We start from the raw sequence: 21,802 nt of genomic DNA on the forward strand, positions 1-21,802 counted from the left end.
CAGTAGAGAGGTGCGTGCTAAGTGCTGAGCGCTGGAGTAGGAGCGGAGCTCGCTGTAATGTTATGGACTGAACACAGACACTGTCTTTGCGTGTCCCCGGTGCTGCTAATAACTGAAGCGTGCAGCTGAACTTTTATCTGCGGAGGAACTGTGGGGAGTTACTCTGGTGTTGGGGTCTTTTATCAGTTTCAAAGTAAAGGGTTTTGCAGAATGAAGCTGCGACGAGTTCACGCTAACGCTTGCTGCCTGTGCTGCGGTGGGTTTTAGAGCGTTTCTAGCCTGTGCTGCGGTGAGTTTTAGGGTAGTTACCTGACTGTGTACTACTGTGGTTTTAAACCCACTTTGGCGGTAGCTGGCTCCTCTAGTGCGGTGGGTATAGTTCCAGTTTATTTATAATACGGTTTACTTATATTTCCTAACGCCCTGTCTGTCCAGAGGCGGGTTTAGAGAGCTCACAGGTGTGTGCCGTTTGCTGGCAGAGTTTAGACGGTGGCTGGCTGCCTGTAGTGCGGTGGGTTTTATAGAGACGACAGCTGTCCACCTGTACTGCGGAAGGTTTTAGATTTGGTAACTGGTTGTAGTGCGGTGGGTTTTAAGGGGTCAGGCGTTAGATTACAGTTGCTGCTGTAGATTTCTCAGAGGACTTCTTCTGTCTTATTCCATTATGGTGGAACTGACTTCTCTCACTTCATACTGGCCTCTCATTCGGTTCCTTCTTCCTCTTGCCATTACCAACATAGCCATCGACTTCGGAGAACAGGTAAGTTGGCTTTACTAAATATAGACTTTTCCACATTTAAGGGGAAACCCACTGACTTTTAAAACTTCCCACAGAATGACACAGTTAAAATGTAAACAAGTCCTCTAGAACGAACTGGTGTGAAACGTTGTATCAGAGAGAAACCAGGAGCCCCATTTCTTTGTGATTTTTGTTTATTTTTGTTTACTTTATTTTTATATTTTTAACAATGGTGGGGATAGGAGCAGGTATCCGGTTGTCCATAAAAAGCTGCTTCACAAAATGTTATTACACAACATTACTGAGACACTTGGTGGAGGGGTACATGCCGAATGTTGTGAGGTAAAGTAGTGCCCATTTTCAGATTTGACACGATTTTACCAAGTACCATTATAATAAGTATATTACTCAGAGTGTTCACGTACATTCACTGGGGGAAAAAAAAAAAAAATATATATATATATATATATATATATAATACCCTTATTTTTATTGTAGACCTCACAAACATGAAGTCCTATCTCACACAGTACTGTAATGAAACAGTAGTCTGTAAGTTCCTCCACAGGGAACAATGTCACATCAGAGCCGACTCAATGACTTTGTTGTTTGTAGACATTTTCATAAATGGGTGAAATTTCCATTTAAAGGGCCACATTTTTATAGCACTTTGGCCTTATGCCCTGAGGTCCCAATATGATATGTGGTTTTGTTTACCAAAAAATCCACATCCTTAAGTTATTACAATTAGAACTGCAATACAATTTTTAGAATGATATACACCAATTAGTTAATATTATGATCACCTCTTTTTTTTTCCTCTCCACTCTAGACATACTAACAATAAAGGAGCACTTTGTAGTTTTACAGCTACACACTGTAATTTGTCTGTTGTCCTGCATACTGTGTTTCCATTTCACCCTTTTTCAGTGGTCAGGACCTCTACAGGAACACCACAGAGCAGGTCTGATTTGGCTGGTTAATCCGTCTGAGCACTGCGGTAACACTGACGTGGTGTGGTGTGTTTTGCTGGTACAAGAGGATCAGATACAGTAGTTTTGATGGAGTTTTTAAAGTCTTCCGTGTTGCTGCTGGAGAATAGGCCACCAACCAAAAATATCCAGCCAACAGAATCCTGTGTCCACTTATGGACTAGAGGGCAGTGTGCGACTATGTGCGACTGTCTCTGACTTTACAATGATAAGGTGGAATAATAGGTAGGTGTGTTTGGTAGAGTGGGCAGTGAGTGGACACAGTTTTTAAATCTCCAGCAGCACTGCTGTGTCTTATCCACGCCTACAAACATAACACCCATTAACCCCTGCAGTGTTGAGAATGATCCATCAACCAAATCGTACCTCCTCTGGTGGTCCTGCAGAAGTTCTTATTACTGAAGGACAAGGTGAAAGGGGGCAAACAAATGCAGAACTAAAGGTGTAGTATAGTGCGAGATTTCAGTATCTGTAATAAAAAATATATATATATTGAAAGCACACACATGGCCATTTCATAAACTCTTAGTCCTGGGACTAATGGCATTCAGATCATTCAAAGTATTTCAGGTGCTTTTGTCTATTGTTTTGTCTTTATTCCTGCACACCCTTCACCTTCTGTTCTTTGTCTGTTTTGTTTTCCTGCTGAGTCTATTATGGGTGTGGGTGTGTATAGATTGGCACGTGTCTAGCAGCTGTCCTTGTAGTACATTCAGAGCTGGGTCTCAGTACAGAAATCTGCACGGATATTCTTCCACCATCTCAGTTCAGTTTTAGAATTTGGTTACATTTTCAGCTTTGCATGATTTAAGTGATTTCCAAACTTCTAAAACTGAAAATCAGCATGAGCCTGTGACAGAAGCTCAGACAAAATCAGACAGTAATGTACAGCAGGTTTCACTGTATAAAAGTATTTACTGTGAGGTGCGTAGTAGGTTGCTGAAGTGCAGTGTGTCCTGTCATCCTCTCTGGCTATTTCTGTTCAGGGGACAGTGAGTTCCCTGCAGTGTGTGTGTGTGTGCGCTTGTAAAAGTGAGGGCAGAGATTAGTCTTGCAAAATGTGTGTAAGAGAAAATGTATTAATAGAAACGGGTTATTGCAGAAACACAACTGTGTGAAGTGTGTGATAAAGAATGTTTTCAAACTGGAGTGTGTGTGTATGGGTATGTGTGTGTATCAAATCTTGGTAAGTTATGGTTGTTTACAAAATAAAATTCTTACACATTTATTTGTTGTTCCTTCTGAATGTTTGAAATTGTTAGATTTGAAGAAAAATAAAATGTTATATAATATTTATTGAATATAATTAATATTAATATTGCATTTGTTGCAATAGTGTGTTCTGGAAATTAATATAAATATATTTCAGTTATTTTTTTTTTCCATATTGCCATGAAGATCATTATCGCAAAAATACCCTGAGATATCGTGATATTATTTTAGAGCCCTCTCGCCCACCCCTAGTTGGTACTTAAATGAAATTACAGGAATCTGATAACATTAAAAAAAAAAAAAAAAAAAATGACTGTACATATAACCACTTTATATGGATTTTCATTAGGACATTAGGGGGAAAAAATATTGCTTGAGTGCTTTACACCTCTCTAGCTGACTCGAGCTGAATATTGGGCTTACGTGGCTGCTCCAGATCACAGCATTCTGTCCCATTCTGAGTGTACAACTGAACATCTGTGTCCACAGTGGGTTCACAACAAAGTAGCTACATTCACTAAATTTAAGGGATGCCTACAAGCCTTTTGTACATGTATTTCATCTCTTGTCCTGGATGTTTGTACTGCTAGTTTGAGAATGGATAGATCCTGGATATGACATTTCTGTCCATCTAGACTAATTAATATCCATTAAAAATATGACTCTGGTCTTTCTTTATTTTTTACAGGCCCTGAACCGAGGTATCGCCTCAGTAAAGGAGGATCGTGTGGAGATGCTAGCCAGTTATGGATTGGCCTACTCCCTAATGAAGTTCTTCACTGGACCCATGAGTGATTTTAAGAGTGTTGGGTTGGTGCTTGTCCACAGCAGGAAGGACAGAATCAAGGCCCTTCTCTGTATGGTTGTGGCTGGCATCATAGCCATGATCCTCCACATTCTCATAGGTAAGTGTGCATATGTTTTGTGGACTTGGTTATATTTCACTTTTGTTGTTTTTTTTTTTAAATTGGGACACATTTCAGAACAAATGGACCTCCATTTTTTTAAATACATGACTGCATTCACACAATCGTGTTAAAAATTATATTCTAGACAAAGTGAGCATTGTAATGATTAAGTGACTTTTGGAAAAAGGTCACAAATTTGGTTATTGTTCTTGCAAACAAGACACTAGTGTTTTCACACATGAAAATGCTTTAATTTTAAGCATGTTAAGTGATGATAGGTTGTACATTAATACCATAGGGTAGATAACATAGATAAGGCCATTCTAGAAACTGGGTTGGTGATCTGCACTGGTTGAATGCACTCAGGTGGACTGGGCACTGTGTAGTGTTGTGGGATGGTGATTAGATTGAACCAAATGGTGTTCCCTCTTGACAAATTAATTTCTGACTTCTTATATTGCTTCAGATGAAGCAAAAGAGAATTTTAGAACAGTGTTCTTTTTAACAGTATAATACAACCATCCCCGTGTTTTCTCCTGCTGTTTAAAAATGACCAGGAGCAGAGTTCTGTTTTAATTTCTCACTGTTAGTCACAGATATTTTCCAAGCAGTTAGCTAAATAATACACGAAAAGCTATTATTTTTCTGTTTGTTCAGCATTTTGGGAAAGATGAGATTTTTTTAAATTTGACCAGCAATTTCTTTCTTTTTTTTTTTTTTTTTTGTTCTTTACCACAGTTTCAAAATTGTCATGAAATAACTCTGGATACATTTAAAATCTCATTAATCTTTATTATTCAATTTCTACTCATCATGTGAAAACTGTGAAGTTGCACTGGACTAGCAACAATATAATTCCTAAGATTTTATTATTGAAAACCTTTTATTTCAAATGACTGGTGCGGTTTGATTGATGATTTCCAACTTTTGAGCAGTGTACACTTATATGTGTGTGTTGCTCCAAACAGCACTGCTGCTGACCTGGCATGACACATGATCGAGGCAGTTCAGGCAACAGTGGTGGACTCAAAAGAAGCACAAAAGACAACTCACTTGTTGCCAGCTTTCATTGAGCAAAATTTCTATTGACAACATGAGTCACTGCTGTTATTGACCATTTTCCAGTGCAGGATGCTGATTGGCTCAGATGGGAAGCATTCAAAGGAAGCAGCTGTTCATTCTAAAGTGCTCAGAATAAGTGAAACAAAGAGATATTCTCTTAGGAGAGGGTGATTTTATGATGCCATATACAATAACAATACATATATTCACAGGTGAACTTTTTGTTTTTAAAATAACTAAAGTGCTTTAAAAGTTCTGTTATTGTGCTATCTTTATTTTAGCTTATACAGATCTCGGATATTACATCATCAACAAGCTCCACCATGTGGATGAATCCGTCGGCAGCAAGACGAGAAAAGCGTTCCTGTACCTCGCATTGTTTCCCTTACTGGATTCAATGGTGAGTATACTTATCTAGCTTACCTGGACTTACCTAGCAAGAGTCCACACCTGATATATATTTTACTCTAACTCTGAATACATTTAAATAATATATATCCTTGTTATCATGAGACTCAGTAATACATGACACACAGGATTGCCTGAATACATTTTAAATATGTCTGACTGACGACTCCTGTATCTTACAAAGGCATGGATTCATTCAGGCATCCTTCTAAAGCACAAGCACAGCCTACTTGTGGGATCTGCATCCATCTCTGATGTTGTAGCACAGGTAAATACCAACAGTTAAAGTGTATAATCATATGCTTGCAAGACCCTCAGACCCTCACAGACCTTCGCCTGTTACCAAATTATGCAACTATAACTATTCTATTCTATTCTATTTTTCACGTTTTCACGGCCTCATGGCTGCAATGCTGTAATATAAATGTACTCTTCAGCATGTCTTGGATAATTGCATTTATTTGATGTAAGGGGAGAAACTTGTGTACATTTGATTTTTTACCAAACTATTCTAAGTAAGTCTATTCACGAATGGCCATACACTGTTAGTCATGGGTGGACACAGATGAGGAATCGATTGGTTCTGTAGAAATATATATGCAAGGTTTATAATGAGTGCAGGAATGCAGCTGGTAATTGCAGCTCTGCTGTAAAATATAATGACGGCACCCAGCAGTATGTCGATGGTAGTAAATCACTTCCGTGCTGTTTGAGGTAAAAATAAAAGTGAGGGGTAGAATTGGTTTTTAATTTTTTAACTGCAGAGTTCTCAGGGTGAGGAACTGATGATGGATGATTATTCATTTACTGGATGGAGTGCCATCTGTCCAGAGTTTTGTAATTTCACTGCTCAACCGTCTGGTCTCTGTGGGGCTATTACCTATGCAAGGCATTTATTTTGGTGATGTTAGATTCTGTTCTATAGTGTCCTATCTAATTGGAAAGAGGACATTTTTAATAAAACAATCAAATTTTTCAGTGCATTAGCACGATAATATAGTGATCAGGAGCTCTTACCAACCCACAAATTGAAATAGAACGACTGAAACGCTGGGAAAAATTCAAATCTTGTTTTGATTTTGTGTCGCATCTTACGTAGATGGCAGGTAATTCAGAGTTGTTCCCACATCCTTTTCTGAATCTCTCCAATCACAGAGCTGGACCCATGTTTGTGACAGTGCAAAATGAAGTTAATAAAACAAAAATTAAAATGAAGGAAAGGAGAACAAAGTGAAAATTTTAAAAAAAATTCCCCAGCATTTCTGTTCCTGCATCTCTCATCTGAAGTAAACAAAGGCCTATTCTCATTTAGAGGATCAGACTCTGAAGCAGGTTGTACTGTCACCTTTTTCAAGAAAATGTTTCAAGCTGTGTACGAATGAACGTCTGTATCCACAATAAATTATTTGAATATAGCTCAGTTCACTAGGTTTGTCTATAAACATTTGGTCATGTAATATATAATACCAATGGCAATTTAGGAATTGATTTGATTTGGATTATTTCATTTTGTGGCTTTCACACTAGTTCACATGCACATATTGCTGTAATCTGGATTTACTGCAGTCTAGCCTTTATCTCTGGTAATTGCACAAATACAGGTGAAGCAAATTATTTACCCAATTTGTTAGCTTGTTAATGTCTGTATGGTGAAATCAACATGTTTGGGGTTGACATACGTAATATCTAATGTATTTACATGCACATGATTTATAGATGTTATACATTTGGCTTAGTAGACAAAATAAAAAAATGTAATATATGGTCTGAGTAGCAAAGTTGTTTGCCTGCATGCAAGGAATCAGGAAAAATTAGAATTTTGTACATAGCTACCAGCATTTTGGAGTTATGAGGCAAAACACGTTTAGCTAAATGATAGCGCCACCCATTGACCAATTAGTGTAATGTTTGTTGTCCACTGAGATGCACACAAACTACACTTACCCACCAATTTTGGTGTCTGTAGCTGTTACAGTTTCTTCTGCAGATTTATTTATTTAGGAGAAAAAGAAAAATCCAAACAAAAGCAATAGGGTTCTATGCACTAGAGCGCTTGAACCCTAAATATCAGTTTTGTTTGAATAGTAAATTCTTTAGATCTGGAGTGTGGGATTTCATATAAACGATGAATACTCTATTAATCTGGGAAGTTCTTGGTAAGATTTAATGCCATTCAGCAACAAATGAATTATTGAGATCAGTTATTGTTGTTGGATGATTATTTTTGAATCATAAAAGCAACTTAAACTAATTCCAAATGTCTGAATCATCTCAGAGAACACAGCTTAATCCTGGGGCTTTTGAATCCTCAAGCCTACAGTTGACATTGGGCATGGTCATTTGCAGTTCCTTCAGACTGGGCCATTTAAAAATGTCCATGTCTTTAGAGGTGCATTTTGCGCTCGGCTGTGATGATTTATTTGTCAATGGTGTAACAATATCTGTGTTTACTCATGTTAAATATATGTATTGTGTTCCTCAGACTGTGAAGTGTTTAACCTTTTCTCTCCTGTAGATTGTGTTCGTAGCGATTCTTTTGCAGAGTCACCTGGAATGCCTCGAACCCTTGCTCATTCCCATACTCTCTCTGTACATGGGAGCTCTGGTGAGGTTTACCATTGTAGGACTTGGCTACTACTGCAACATCCACGACACCTTCCCTGTCTCCTGCAGTCAGGAATTGGGGGTATATTCACACAGTTCATAACATTATTTATTCTTCCATTCATTCTATGGATACTGAGGTATATTAATATTATTCTGGCAATATCAGCACTTCATTGTGTGATAATAAAATGAAATGATTCCTATCAGTATAATGTGAATTAATTATATGATATTAGCATATTTATACATTCACAAAAATAATAAATAAATACACAAATAAATAAATAAAAGTAAAAATACACCAATGACTTTTGGGAATATAATGAAACTTTGTGTAAATGTAATGATGATATATTAAAGTTATTTCCTTATTTGAGTGAAAGAATATAGTTATTACGTAAAATTTACAAAATGTGGAAACTGGCACTAGTTCTGTTTGGCTGCCTCTAGCCTGGATACAAGATGGGATATGCCATCCCGTGGCACATTTGCTCACAGGTTTTGCAGCTGTGCTTGTAGATCTTGCACGTTTTTATGTTGCTGAAGCTGGCATGTCAGCAAGCATAATGCTGATGAAAAATGGAATATGTCCTGCACATATCGCTGAGCTGTGATTGTCCTTTGTGAGCTGTCCCTTGTATGGCTACTAAGGGTGACTGATTCGCTAGCTTTCCAGATCATCACACTCCACAGCAAAAGTAGAATTGAAGCACTCATCCTGAGGCCTTTGAATTCAAACCTGACCATCATCAGATGCTGGATGCAGTGCTAAAGAGGATGTCCGTAGCAGTCCAGCTATCTCATTCATGATGCCACTGCTCCCAGCACGTCCTAACAGCATGGTCAGAACAGTCTAGATGCAATTTGTCAAAATGATCATCCTGCTTCTCTCAGTCCAGAGATGTGTCTTTCCTCAAAGTCTGTAAACAGGGCAAAATGTATTTGAGTATGTTGTAAAGGCATGTCTAGCAATCAGTGATACACTGTACGGTACACTGCCCTAAAGTAGACTCTTTACTCTACTCTAAAGAGAGCTTTTTTGTGGGGCAATGGGAAAGCTTTTACATGTATATGAATTCCTTTTTCAACATCAGGTGGAAAATTTAGAAACAGTAAGTTTCACTGAAATTAAATATATTAGAGTCTTTTTTTATTCATTGGTCTCGCCTTTTTCTAGTTGTTCTTGGGTTTTCCAAGATATCTGCAAGGGTTCCTTTCCCCCACCCCTCAAAAGTCAAGTCTTATTTTCTGCTTGTCCTGATCTGAGGAATCATAAACAAGTTCAGTGATTTTTGAATTCCAGCAGCTTTTTGATTCTTGATTTGTAATTTTTCAGCACATGGGCATGGTTTTGCATTGATCTCTTCTTTCAGGTTTACTGGAAATAGACATTGCAGTAATTGATGCTGATAGTGCCAAAGCTGTATTATCAACTTGCGGTTGATTTCCCACCGTGGGCCATTCTTTTAACGCCACCTTGTTTTGCCAGATATCAAATATATTTAATGTTCATTGTTTTCCAAACTGCTGCAAACTGCATCCACTTCCCTCAGAGTACTCAAATAGATTTGTTTGTGTGGTTTCTGACAGGGTATGAAAATGCTAAGCTCTATGAAGCATGGCTAAGCTTTAAGTTTTTCAATGAAATTTTGTGCAGTTTTTAGGGACAATATTAAGTCATGTAATATCAGAAACCACCTGTGGAAGTCTATTTTGGATGACTCAATCTGACGTATGTTGAGGCAAGCTGGTGATTGAAATTGATGTTTGCTTAATGCTAACTTCATGGCTGAACGCTAACTGCTTCTTTAGCTCCATTAGCGTCATAGTACCAGTGCAAATCTAAAAACAGCAACTTTAGACACTAAACATATCTTTGCTGATTGATTACATTTGTTGTAAGAGGAAATTGTGTACATTTTTGCCAGACCAACATCTTTAAGATGATTTCCAATGTGTAGTCATTTCTTTTTTACAGAATTAACTATGAGTAGTATAAATAGCTTTACAATTTTGGCGACTTAATGTTGAATTAAATTTTTAGCGGTGACCGAGGCATTAAAAGGATTTTGCCTTTGTCCTTCTCTAGGGAGACACAACCGTAAGGAAGATGCTGAGTTTCTGGTGGCCTTTGGCTCTCATTCTGGCCACACAGAGGATCAGCAGGCCAGTTGTCAATCTCTTTGTAGCTAGAGATCTCAAAGGCAGTGCTGCTGCTACAGAGGTCAGTTCTGTTGCCTTTCAGAGTGTGTTATGACCTATGTCTGTGACAAATGGGAACCTGCTTCAAACTTCAAATGTTTTTTTTTTTTTGTTGCAAGGCTGTAGCAGTCCTCACAGCCACCTATCCCGTGGGACACATGCCCTATGGCTGGCTGACAGAATTGCGAGCTGTCTACCCTGCCTTCAACAAGGTGTGTTTCCTGTCTTACATCCTAGCAAGCAAGACTGCAGTGACTAGTGAATTTTCCCTTGGTTTATATCCCTTCAAATCCACAAATATTTACATTGGCGGATGTGATGTACTGGTAGCTGGCCCATATAAGAATTTGTTTTCAAAGAAGTAAACACTTAAATATATTAACCCTAAAATCTGTCTAATCTGTAATCTTGAATATTATTTTTATCTTTATATTATTCTATCTTTATTTGAGAGAAATATTCTTTCTATTTTTGATATTTTTTTATTTTTTTACACTTAGAATAAATAATAATTTCAATATTGTAGTAGTGTTATGTGAGCTGCAGATGTTATGTCAGAGCTTTTGAATATTTTCTTTTATTTTTTGTTTATTTTACAATAATGAAATCAAATCACAAACATGTCCTAGTCAATCATAAGACAGTAGGAATATTCCAGAACCACCACACAACGCCGATCTCAGCCTGGGTGTAATTACATAGCAGCCATGTAACGGTGACTGTTTGACTAAGACTATAGCCCCTGTGGTGGTAGAAACCTACCGGAATGGCTATGAGTCAGGTGTTTGGGTTTGGGCTGAATCACATGGACAATGTCCATGGTTTTTTTTTTGTTCGTTTGTTTGTTTGTTTTTGTTTTTTGTTTTTGTTTAAATAGCTGAAATACCTTGGTCTTATTTGTTCAGTATGAAAAATTCCATTAAATATTTTTTTATAATTAATTAATTAATTCATTTATTTATGATTTTTAAGCTTCCAGTTGCTGACTTTGTGTCTAGAGTGAGTGAAGGTGCCTGTATTGAACTAAGTGTAGTAGATGAATTAGTGTATTCATCGAAACATTCATCGTATATTAGTATATTTAAATTGTATGTACAATATAGGCACAATATATCAGTATGACCCAAGATTCTTTTAATCACATTTATTTATGAAAAACTATTTTTAATAAATTAGTGTATGGCAGAGTATTAGTGCCACAATAAGGAAACTGTGGCTGGTAGTAATTAGAAATGAAATATCCCTTTAAACACACTCACAAGTGTGGGGGGAGCAGGTTGATCAGCCTTCATCACATTTGATAAAAGCAGCATAAAGTAAAATTGAATGTGTGTTTTTTATTATATTTTATTTATTATTATTATTATTATTTTAAATTGTGATTCTAAATAGTAAAAGCTTTCTTCCTGAATTTACATTAGCTGCAGTAGGCACAGTGAAAGAACAAGGAACATTTCACCCTAAACCTAATATAGGAATAAATCTTTAAACTACTTTTCCCCCTCATTGCTGTATGGTCAGTGATCATAACCACACTGCATAGTGACGGAGTGGTGCCTTGTTCTTGCAGATATTTTTAAAACAGTGTCCAGTCCCTTTTATTTATGTCTTTCATATACTTGGCCAAATGAAAACACAAATGTCCAGGTGATAAAATGAGGAATATTTAAAAGAAACGCTCAGGGTCTGGAGTTTGTATCAATATTTTTGCAATTTTTTAAATATATATTATTTAAATAGAATCTAATATCTAATAAAATCTAATCTAATATCTAATAGAAATAATAGCACAGTTTTTATAAGTAAAACAGGGACATTAGCAAAAAACATGTCTTGGCTTATTGTCTGTGTTTGGGGTAAGGGCAGAAACCTCACTAGCTGGATTTGTCAAGGGTCTTTCCCTTAGGTGAGTTTATTTCTCTTGTACCTGAATTTATTATAAAAGGTATTATCTTCCTCTTCCCTAAACAGAATAATCCCAGCAACAAGCTGACTGCTGGTGCTTCAGTGACCAGATCTCAAATCAAGAGGTTCACGTTGGCCTGCTTTACCTTGTCCTTAACGGTAAGAAAACTTTTCAGCGCCAATCTATGCAACACAAATATTCTGTGCAAACCATATCTAGCCTTTATTTTTGTTTTAATATAATTAGTGACCATCTTCAAAGAAATGTATTGCAAACAAAAAAGTACACATTAAGACTGACCCTGAGGTCACCATGGCTAATGGAAATGTTGGCTAGGGCTCTATAAAATCTGCCAGCGCTAAGCTGTGGAATGAGACGTGATGTAGTGGTGATTGTTATCCAGGACTAATCATTCAACATCAGAACCTGACCGCAGTAAAGTGTTCATGCTTCAGAGCTGCATTCCTTCACATCAGTAACTAAATAAAATACAAAGCACAAGTGAGTGGTTATGTAAATTCATAGCAGACTGTCGTTTCAGATCCTGCTTAATAGGTGTGGGATGAGGGATTGTAACACAGGTATTTGCTGGTGGCAAAATGGTGAGCTTAAAGTGTGTTTTCCTTTTTTTCTGATGCATCAGTCATTTTTGAATAAAGGAGCTCAAATTATAAGCATCCCAGGGTAAGTACAGAACCTGCCAGAAATAGCTGTTGTGTCGTTCAGGATCTATAACAGATAATGGTAAAAGACCCATACAATAAAATGTGGTTGCTGTTTGGCTTGTGTGCACATGTTCTGAGGAGCGGAGAAGAAATTGTGTAAAAGCCTGAGAGATGGAGATTTGGGCTCACTTTTCATCTCACTTACCGCACAGACCTGGCAGCACCGGAGAAGCTCATAATAGAAATCAGAGAACATCTTGCTCATATGTATTTACAAGTCAGAGCTTGTCTCACCTGAAAAGTAAACAGGTTGGATAGTCAGATTGGGTTGGAGACATACTTATCATGAGAGATGCCAATTTACAGTACAGAGGAATGCTTGTTTGTCAGCCTTGGGATCTGAAATGCACAAATGAATATGTTGTTGTTCAATCCATTAACAATCTGCACAGTTTTCCATTCACTAAAATGTACAATCACCATTAAATATTGGCCTCTTACTGCAAGAATAGTATAAATAGTGTTATGATTTTTTAGGTTTACTGGTTGTAGTTTGTAACTCCCATGTTCCACATAATGAGATCATAGTACACGTCCTTCAACAATCTGATCACGATTTCTAATCTAAAATGTTTTATTTACTGGATACTGTAAATTTGTTGAGCAAAAAACAATTATTAAATCTATTTTTAAACTAGTGATGTCTGACACCCCTGATTTTAAATGAATTTCTAGGTCACATTCCGTGTTTGCTTCCAGTATTTAACTAAAAAAGAGAATTGTAATGCAGTTCTAGATGGAAGACTGTAAACTGGTTCATCAGGACAGTGTGTGCCAGAGGGGTGAAAAAAAATAACACAATAAAAACCACATTGGTCAATAGGGATGGGATGAGGCAGTTTGGCTTTGATGTCCAAGCCCCGAGGACAGACTGTGGTTGGAACGTGGTTTTGCTCAGTTCAATAACAGGATGTTTCATGGTCTGGGCTGAGTTATAGGAGGGCGTAGCAAGGTGCTAGGGGACGTACACATGGCGCTTTTTTTTTTTTTTTTGCAGAGACTGTGCGCTGTAAACAATGAGTCAGGCCTGCGACTAGCCCAGTGTGTGAGCAGCAGGGCACAGAGGCATGTGTGTGAAACCCTAGGCACAGTGTAAACCCTAATCCTGCTGGGACGATTCCTGATGGCATGTCTGTGCTAGAATGATGACCAGGTTCTTAGCCCCAGGGCACAGTCAGAAACACAGCAGGTTAGGTATGTTTAATGCAGTCCGTCCTTACGTTTACCTGGGCAGTGTTTCCTGTGCCATTGGCTACCACACAACCCTTACGTGTATTAGATCCACACCCAGGATTATGAGTTGAAAAGGCATTTGTTTTACTTTTCATCAAATTGCACCAAGCCCAGTTTCCGAGCTGCAGGGCAAGTAGGCCTGACCCTATGTGCTGGGCAAGGGAGTAGGCACAGTGTGTGAAAAAGAATGCTATATTCCTGCAGAGGCAAGACTTGTTGGCATGCTTAGGAGCAGTCAAAACACCACCCACATTAGATTTGCAATGGAATTCCTTATTCATTGTATCTATGCCACTGTCTGTGACACAACCCTGAATGTGTAATTAACCCATCACCATGTTTAACACTGTATTCTTTTTATCAAATGCCACTCCTTTTGTCCAAGTGTACTCTTGCGGTGAAGACGGGGCATAACGGGCAGTCATGGCTTTGGGCCCTGGGCGAGGGAGCGGGCAAATGCTGAGGAAAAAAAAACAGCATGTAAATCCTGCTCCAGCTGGGACGAGTCCTGATTGCATGTCTGTGCTAGAATGATGACAGGCATTCCAGACCCTGGACGCGCTGAAAAACACCACACATTAGAAGCAAAACAGCCAGCCGAGACACAATGCACAGTGCAGAACAGGATGGACCGGATTAGTTTGTTGTTTTGCCAAATGCGACCTGTTCTGTGTGCACAATCTGTTATTTTAATTGGTGCTTTCAGCTATGCTGTAAGGGTTATGCAGTTGTGCTCACTTCCGTGTGTACATGTACCTGCCCAGTTGCGTGCAAATGTTTGGGTACATCTGGCCATATTACTTACACTATGTCTAAATATTTTAACTTTAAAACATCTTTAAATTTCTTCTGAATTTGGGGGTAATCATTTTCTTCTTTGCACCAGTGCATCTTCTCATCTTTTAGAAAGGCTTTACAGTAGATGTAGTTGTAATATCCGCAGTGAGGATTTGAGTGTAAGGTGGTGCTGCAGTTACTATGGGTCCCGGGTTCAGTCTCTGTCTCTGACTGTCTGTGTGGAATTTGTGTTCCCCCTGTGTCTGCATGAAAGAATGAATTAAAAATTTGATGACACTGCATTCAGCAAGACAGGTACTGATCATCCCAAAAGTACTGCATGGTGTTCTATTGCTTCAGCTCAGTGCTGGGGGCTTAATACTCATCTAGCTGATGTTGGCATTGGGCATGGTGTCCTGAGGCACATGTACGACTGCATCAATGACTCCCATTCTATTAGCAATGCTCTTCTATTGAGGTAACATATGTTTATACAAGGAATTTCTAATAGCAATTGCCTGCTTTGTAGGAATCATTTTTTAGATTTGTTTTTACATTCTTGGGCAGTCCAGCTGTGTTCTGGGTTGTTGCTGATTAATTTTGACCTGCTTAAACGTGTAGCTGTGGTAGAAGGTGACACAGTAACCAAGCAACAAAAAAACAAATTGAGCTGAGGGTTTTCTCGATTTCTGCAAACAACTGATAACATGCAGATACAACACTGAAAAGTCATTTCCTCAGACCAATCTCAGAGACTGCACAGACCCTCAAACAACAGCATGTGCTGCCCCTAACACCACCCAGAAGAAACAAATGTGTGGAGTGGTGTGGGACAACACAAGCGACTTGCTGCTAGTGTGAACACATTTGGAAAATGTACTGTTGCGTATTTTTCCAATTTTTTGAATTACTTTCCTGCAAATGTCTTTATTTGTTGTTGTTGTTGTTATTATTTTTTTCACCACAAAGATTTATATTTACAAACTACTGTGCGTATGTGTTCTCCCAACTAGCTATGTTTCATGGTCTTCTGGATCCCTGGCTTGTCAGAGCGAATTCTGGTGGATGTAATTGGGGTGGATACAACCTTCGCTCAGCTGTGTATTGTTCCTCTTCGGATCTTCTCCTTCTTCCCTGTGCCAGGTCAGAAATAATTTATATCTCCCACTCATGTGTCCAGCCTCATTGAAAATTATCCTGGGCTAAAAAATGACAGTTAGATGTATTGTTTCCATCATCTTTATAATGTGAAATACAAGGAAAAGTCCTTAAACCGATTAAATTATTATATTAAACTGATTATCAAGATTCACTCCAAGATTTTTGAGAATATGTGACGGATTAACTTTCTCTGAGGGAGTCTGCGGTGACAGGTGCGTTGTTGTATTAGAGTGCTTTTAGGCAGGTGGATCAGTTGCCTCTTTTTGAGATTATATATTTGGTGGTGGATCAAATTCTAGAAGGAGATGTTGGAAAGGCGGTCAGATACAGAAACCGAGGCCATACCATACAACTTGAAAGTGAGAGTGTTTATGTTAATGTTGTATACTGGAAAATTAGAAGTGGATCTTACTAATCCCTAAGGAAATTCCAGTAGTAAAACTGTGGGGAGCCCAGAGAGACTACCCAGGTCGCTTATTAGGATCATTCCTGAAGTAGTATACTACTAGTTCCCAAGTCCAAAAATTACTGTGATAACATAGAGTTTTCCCTGGCTGTGGCAAACTTCTTGCCTGATTGAAGGGTGGTTCTTTTGGAGTGCAGAGGCTTCTATCATTGCCAAGGAGGTTATTATATTGAGAGGGGGACGTAGGTGTGTCAGTCCTACAGTTTTTGGTGGTCAGGAAACAACCCCCACCACCCCTGCCCCACCCTGATTTCAGGAGATTGCTGTAAAGTCACTTATATCTGTAAATTAAAACCTGATGGTTGCTTGACTGATTTGGTAGTATGCCACCGCTTGCAGCGACAGACTGTTGCGGTAAGTATGAACGCGTACTTCTAGTCTTTCATTTATCCATTTAGGGTTGAGGCATCCCAGTCTTAATGGGTCAATAGGTAGGTGATGATATTTTTGCTCCTAGGCTCCTACATTTGCTGAGTGTTGTTTATTTCTACAGCACTTCTAAAATCAAGGGCCAGGAGGGTGGTAACCACCTCCAAAGGTTACATAGTGTAGTTTCTACAGTGCAGAGCCTGGAGTAGTCATGACTGTATTTTCCCTGTTGCAGGAGAGTGAAGCATTACATTTTGAAGCTGTAATGTTAAGGTAAAGATACTACCTAGTTTTGCTTTAGGAAACCTTAGCATAGGTTTTCGTAGCTCCAGTGATAGACTAAAAATCTATTTTTGAACTCTTTTATTACTCCATTAATGATGTCCAAACGGCACCACCTGTGGCTACACGTGCATTATTTTTGCAACAGAGAATTTGAACAGAGTTTTGAACAGAGAACTTGTAATAAAGAGTTGCAATGGCCCCATGTGGCCCTTTATTTTATTTTATTATATGTTTTAATGTAATTAATTATTTATTTATATGATGCAGTGACTGTTCGGGCTCATCTCACTGGCTGGCTCATGACCCTGAAAAAGACCTTCGTGCTGGCGCCCAGTTCTGTTCTGAGGATCGGCGTGCTGATAACGAGCCTTACTGTGCTTCCTTATTTGGGGTATGCAAAAACACCAGCAACGACTGCACAAAAACAAAGTTATGATATAGTGTTGCATAAGTTCCAGTATTTCTCGTTTCTCGTCTTGTTTGGTTTATCTGATTGCCCTGTTTTCAGCGCAGACTTCACCTTGTTTTAAAAAAACGGTTCACTGATTTTTGGACTGAATATGTCTATCTTTCCCAGCTGTAAACACATCTATGTAAATCTTTTGTTAATTCTGTAGGTTAGAGGGTCTGTTTAAGGAAAATTCATTTTAAACGTTAAATTGAAATCAAGGATATTACTTAATAGGGAAATCCCTGTTGGTTGAGGTTGTTGAGAATGAATTAGACAGAGTCATGTGCGTGTGAAGAGAGTAAGAGATGTTTCTTGGTCGCGACTTGGTTATTCTCAGTGGGAGACATATACACATATTATAGAAACTGTTATCACCCTCAATTGTTCCATAAACAACCCCCCCCCCCCCCCCCCACACCCCAAACATCAAGGTTATAAACCGATGATAGACAGACAGAAGAAACAAACCGCTCTGAAAGAGTTTAGTGACCTAAAACAAAGTATAAAAGAATCAGAATAAAATATGGAATTAATATGAAATTAATCACTTTCCAAAGCCCCTGAGAAGGTGTTACGTTAGAGGGTGCGCCAATGCTGTAATATTTTGATTGTGTTCAGCCGCATAAACCGTAATGAAGTCAGGTACTGATGTTGACCTTAGAGTCATGTACAGCTGCTCCACAGCCTCCCGGTGTGTTAAATTAAATAAAGAATTTAATTAAATAAAGAAAATATGTTTTGGAACAAGATTGTCCACAAACCTTTCAGATATATAACGTTAGTGAAAAATAGATATATTTTCTTATCCCTCAGTTATTTTATTTCTTACTGTCCCATCAGTATACAGAACTAATTCAAAGTCATGCCACCGTCATTTGTGTGGCCAAAAACTAGGCTGAAGACTGCTCTTGGGTGCTTTTGAAATCAGATTTAAAGACATCCATTTGTGGAATACTAGAGCTGAAAATACAGGGCTTAAAGGCAGTCATTTCATACCTCTCAATCCTTGGCACAAAGTATCCATGTGTGCTATTTTATCTAATGGAATACAGTTTTGCTTTTCCAAAGCATGTATTTATTTTGAATTATATGCAGATTATTGGGTATCCGTGTATATTTATTGTGTGTAAAATGCTCATGCTGTAATTGGTCCTATGCTCTTGTGCAGGGTGCATGGTGCTACACTGGGAGTGGGGTCTCTACTGGCTGGTTTCCTTGGAGAGGCCACAATGGTGGCAATGGCTGCATGCTTTGTGTACAGAAAACAGGTGAGCAAGCATCGTTCAAATTGCTCTAAAGCATTACATTTAACTCTTTTAATGTAACGTTTTTTCAGAAGGATATGTCTGTTCTGTTAAATGAGAATGAGCCACAGCTCAGTTCTGCGAGAGATCCCAAAAAATTGTGAACACCCCAGAAGGCTTTATACTAAATGTTGGAGCATTTCTGTAATGAAGTAGTAGTGAAATCAAGTATTGATCACAACACCCAGTCCTGGATCACAAGCCATCACAAGAGCAACTTCTGAGCCACAAACCAAAGTGTATTAAAAATCCCTTCTGGTCAGACAGGGTGTGTTGACCTGTAAGGTAGGGATCACTGATCATTTATAGCCTGGATACGTAATTTGTTTCTCTTTCTAAATCCAATACCTAGAGGAAAAAGCCAGAGGTGGAGCAGGATGTGCAGGCAAATGATGCTGCCCCGATGACGGAGATCATATCCAGGCCTTCATTAGACGACATCCAGGAGATTGCAGATGAAGAGGAGGAGGCAGACAGAGGACGAATTGAAGAATGAACCGGGGGAAGTGATGGGGGATTGACAGGAGGGAGAGAACTAATTCCTGGTCAAGTTTTTGACTATTAACTGAATTGGCTGTGTAACTAAGGACAGACTGATGCACTGGGATCCCACAGTATGCCACGTCCAGACACCAGACCCATAAAGTATCACCTGCAGTGGAATGCGGACAATCGGACAAAAGCCTGAGTTTACACCCACTGCATGTCCAAACGTTTCCAGATCACATTGTAATTGGTGCGTTCGGTTACTTGAAGGTGCAGCCATTGTTTACACATTCAGTTTCGCATATAGGTTGTATAATCTCCAGAGAGATACCAGTATGGCCAGTTGAAGCAGGCAATGTGGTGGAGTACCATTCACTATCACTGGGATGAGTTGAGAGATCTCAGCAATAGTCTTGTGGGTGAATGCGATCAAATCCTTGCTGAAGGCCTTCCCAGAAAAGCAGAAGCCAAGAAGCTACAGCAAAAGGGTGAAACATTCTCTAGTAATACTCCAGACTTTAGAAGAAATGTTGGACTAGCAGGTGTCCACAAAACATTGGGCATATTGTGTCTCTGCTATTGCATTTTCTGCACTGATGGACACTGTTTTTTGCACTTTCTTACAAAGTTCTTATCAAATGTCTTGCAACGCAGCTGATATAGACCATCCCTTGCCAAAGCAGCAGGACTAGTGAAGTGGCGAGTAGCTGGATATCATCTGTGTGCTCTTCTCTGAGACCAACTGTCACAAACAAGCAGCAATGAGAAGAGATAAAATCCTCCAATCTCAGATGCACCAGCTCAGCTATTGAGGGGGATGCCGCAATCGCGGCGCTTCTAGCTGCTGAACTTAACCCAAGTAAAACCTCTTGGCTTTTCTTGTTTTGGCCTTTAAATGCACAATAGCTGTTAACGCACAATGGCTCATAGATTTATAGATTTATTCCAGTGAAATGTATATTTTGTTCTGGTTCTGTGTGTGTATATATACAAGGTGATTTTTATACACAAACACACTTTGATCAGCCTCAAGTTTAAAACCACTGACTGGTGAAGTGAATAACATTGATTATCTCATCACAGTGGAGGATTGGGATTTATTAGACAGCAAGTGAATAGTCAGTTTTTGAAGTGTAAGTGGTGGAAATCAAGATGGCAGTCTTGTGGGCTGTTCCTAGTTAGTACCCACCAAAAGTGTCCTACCAAGACCTGCCATTTTGCAGATACTGTGGCCAAAACATTATGACCATCACAGGTTGGCTTTATCAAATTTGCTCAGGTCCTTATTTTTGCCCTTTTTTTCCCCTCCCTCCTCCTGAAAGGTGAAATATTATGCTTTTTTTTCTGGATCGGTGTGTATCATCATTTGGAGTAAACTGGTCTTCCCTCATGGATGGTTCATCTTTAGTTTTAACAAAAAGATGTCAAAAACATACTTGGAACAGAAAATGGACTGCAAAGATTCTAGCTAGAATTGTCCGGTTGTGCAAGTGGCTTGAAAACCCTCCAGCCTCTGGAATAATGATAGCTTCGCAAAAACATTTAGAACCATTCCCGTTCCCAAGGTCCAATCCCTAATTCACACTCCTGTGCACTCATTGACCTCTTCAAACTATCACGAGTAAATAAGAACATCCACGAAGGCTTGCTTCCTTACCCTTTAAAAGCAATGCAGTATTAAAACCACACTTTTATTCCCAATCAGATCGGCCATTAAGTACATGCTGCTTACTTTCCAGCCTCAGAAAAGAGCTTCATCCACATAGGGAGAGTAATGGACTACTTTTGTTAGTGCGTCCACCCTTTACCTTTGTTAAATCTTCCATTCATTTTGGGATCGTTGGTTCAGGTTTTCAAAGAAATCATGGGGATATTTTTCTCCACCGTGGGTTTTAAAAAGTTGTTTGCACCATCTACTTCTCACAAATTAGTTCTCATTGGTGAAAATGACCAAGATACTCTACTGCAAATGTTTTTAATGGTCCGTTTCCGTTTCTTGACAGCTACACATTCTTTCAGTTGTCTTCCGAAGGAATGAATCTTTCAAAGCTGATAGCTTTAAGTACTGTCTCTCAGATGGGGTGTTTGGTGGTCTACCAGCACACCATGATCTGGAAATGCCATGAATTCTGCTCATCGTTCAAGTTTGTAAAGTTTCTCTTGGTGCTAGGGTTGTCATACTGTGATCTTCATCATTGCATTTGGACCAGGCACAGAGGAAAATCCATTTGTGTTGTTGGAATGTTTAGCGAAAGGTGCTGTCAGCATTTTGTTTTGTTTTTTTCCTTTTTTTTTTATGTCATTCCATGCTTTCTTGGAGTCTGAAGAGGGGCCGGGTGTGAGCTGCTTAGTTAGATATTTTAAGGCCATGATGACGTTAATTTATTGTTAACTCATTATACTGTTTATGAAATAAACATTTGACTAAAGGATTGTTTCTATTTCAGTTGTTCTCTTTTCATATATGGAGATGAAGTTCAAGTTATTCATAAAATATTTTATTCATACT

The 21,802-nt window shown here is 38.7% G+C and overlaps 1 protein-coding gene across 1 annotated transcript; it reads left to right on the forward strand.

Moving 5' to 3' along the window:
• On the forward strand, positions 1 to 21,717 carry ankha (ANKH inorganic pyrophosphate transport regulator a). The gene is made up of 12 exons (XM_066646807.1): positions 1 to 760; positions 3,632 to 3,848; positions 5,195 to 5,313; positions 5,506 to 5,589; positions 7,837 to 8,007; positions 10,018 to 10,152; positions 10,250 to 10,342; positions 12,102 to 12,194; positions 15,785 to 15,914; positions 17,320 to 17,443; positions 18,672 to 18,771; positions 19,160 to 21,717. The coding sequence occupies exons 1-12, from the start codon at positions 665 to 667 to the stop codon at positions 19,301 to 19,303; spliced, it is 1,506 nt and encodes a 501-aa protein (XP_066502904.1). The 5' UTR covers positions 1 to 664; the 3' UTR covers positions 19,304 to 21,717.
• Positions 21,718 to 21,802: the final 85 nt, after the last annotated feature.

Source organism: Hoplias malabaricus, chromosome 1 (assembly GCF_029633855.1).
Source record: "Hoplias malabaricus isolate fHopMal1 chromosome 1, fHopMal1.hap1, whole genome shotgun sequence".
Lineage (NCBI taxonomy): Eukaryota > Metazoa > Chordata > Actinopteri > Characiformes > Erythrinidae > Hoplias > Hoplias malabaricus.

Excerpts from the sequence above, each read along its gene's own strand:
- ankha (XM_066646807.1), top strand. The coding sequence starts at position 665 with ATGGTGGAACTGACTTCTCTCACTTCATACTGGCCTCTCATTCGGTTC. Across the intron at positions 761-3,631 it reads CCATCGACTTCGGAGAACAG|GCCCTGAACCGAGGTATCGC; the intron begins GTAAGTTGGCTT and ends TATTTTTTACAG. Across the intron at positions 3,849-5,194 it reads GATCCTCCACATTCTCATAG|CTTATACAGATCTCGGATAT; the intron begins GTAAGTGTGCAT and ends TCTTTATTTTAG.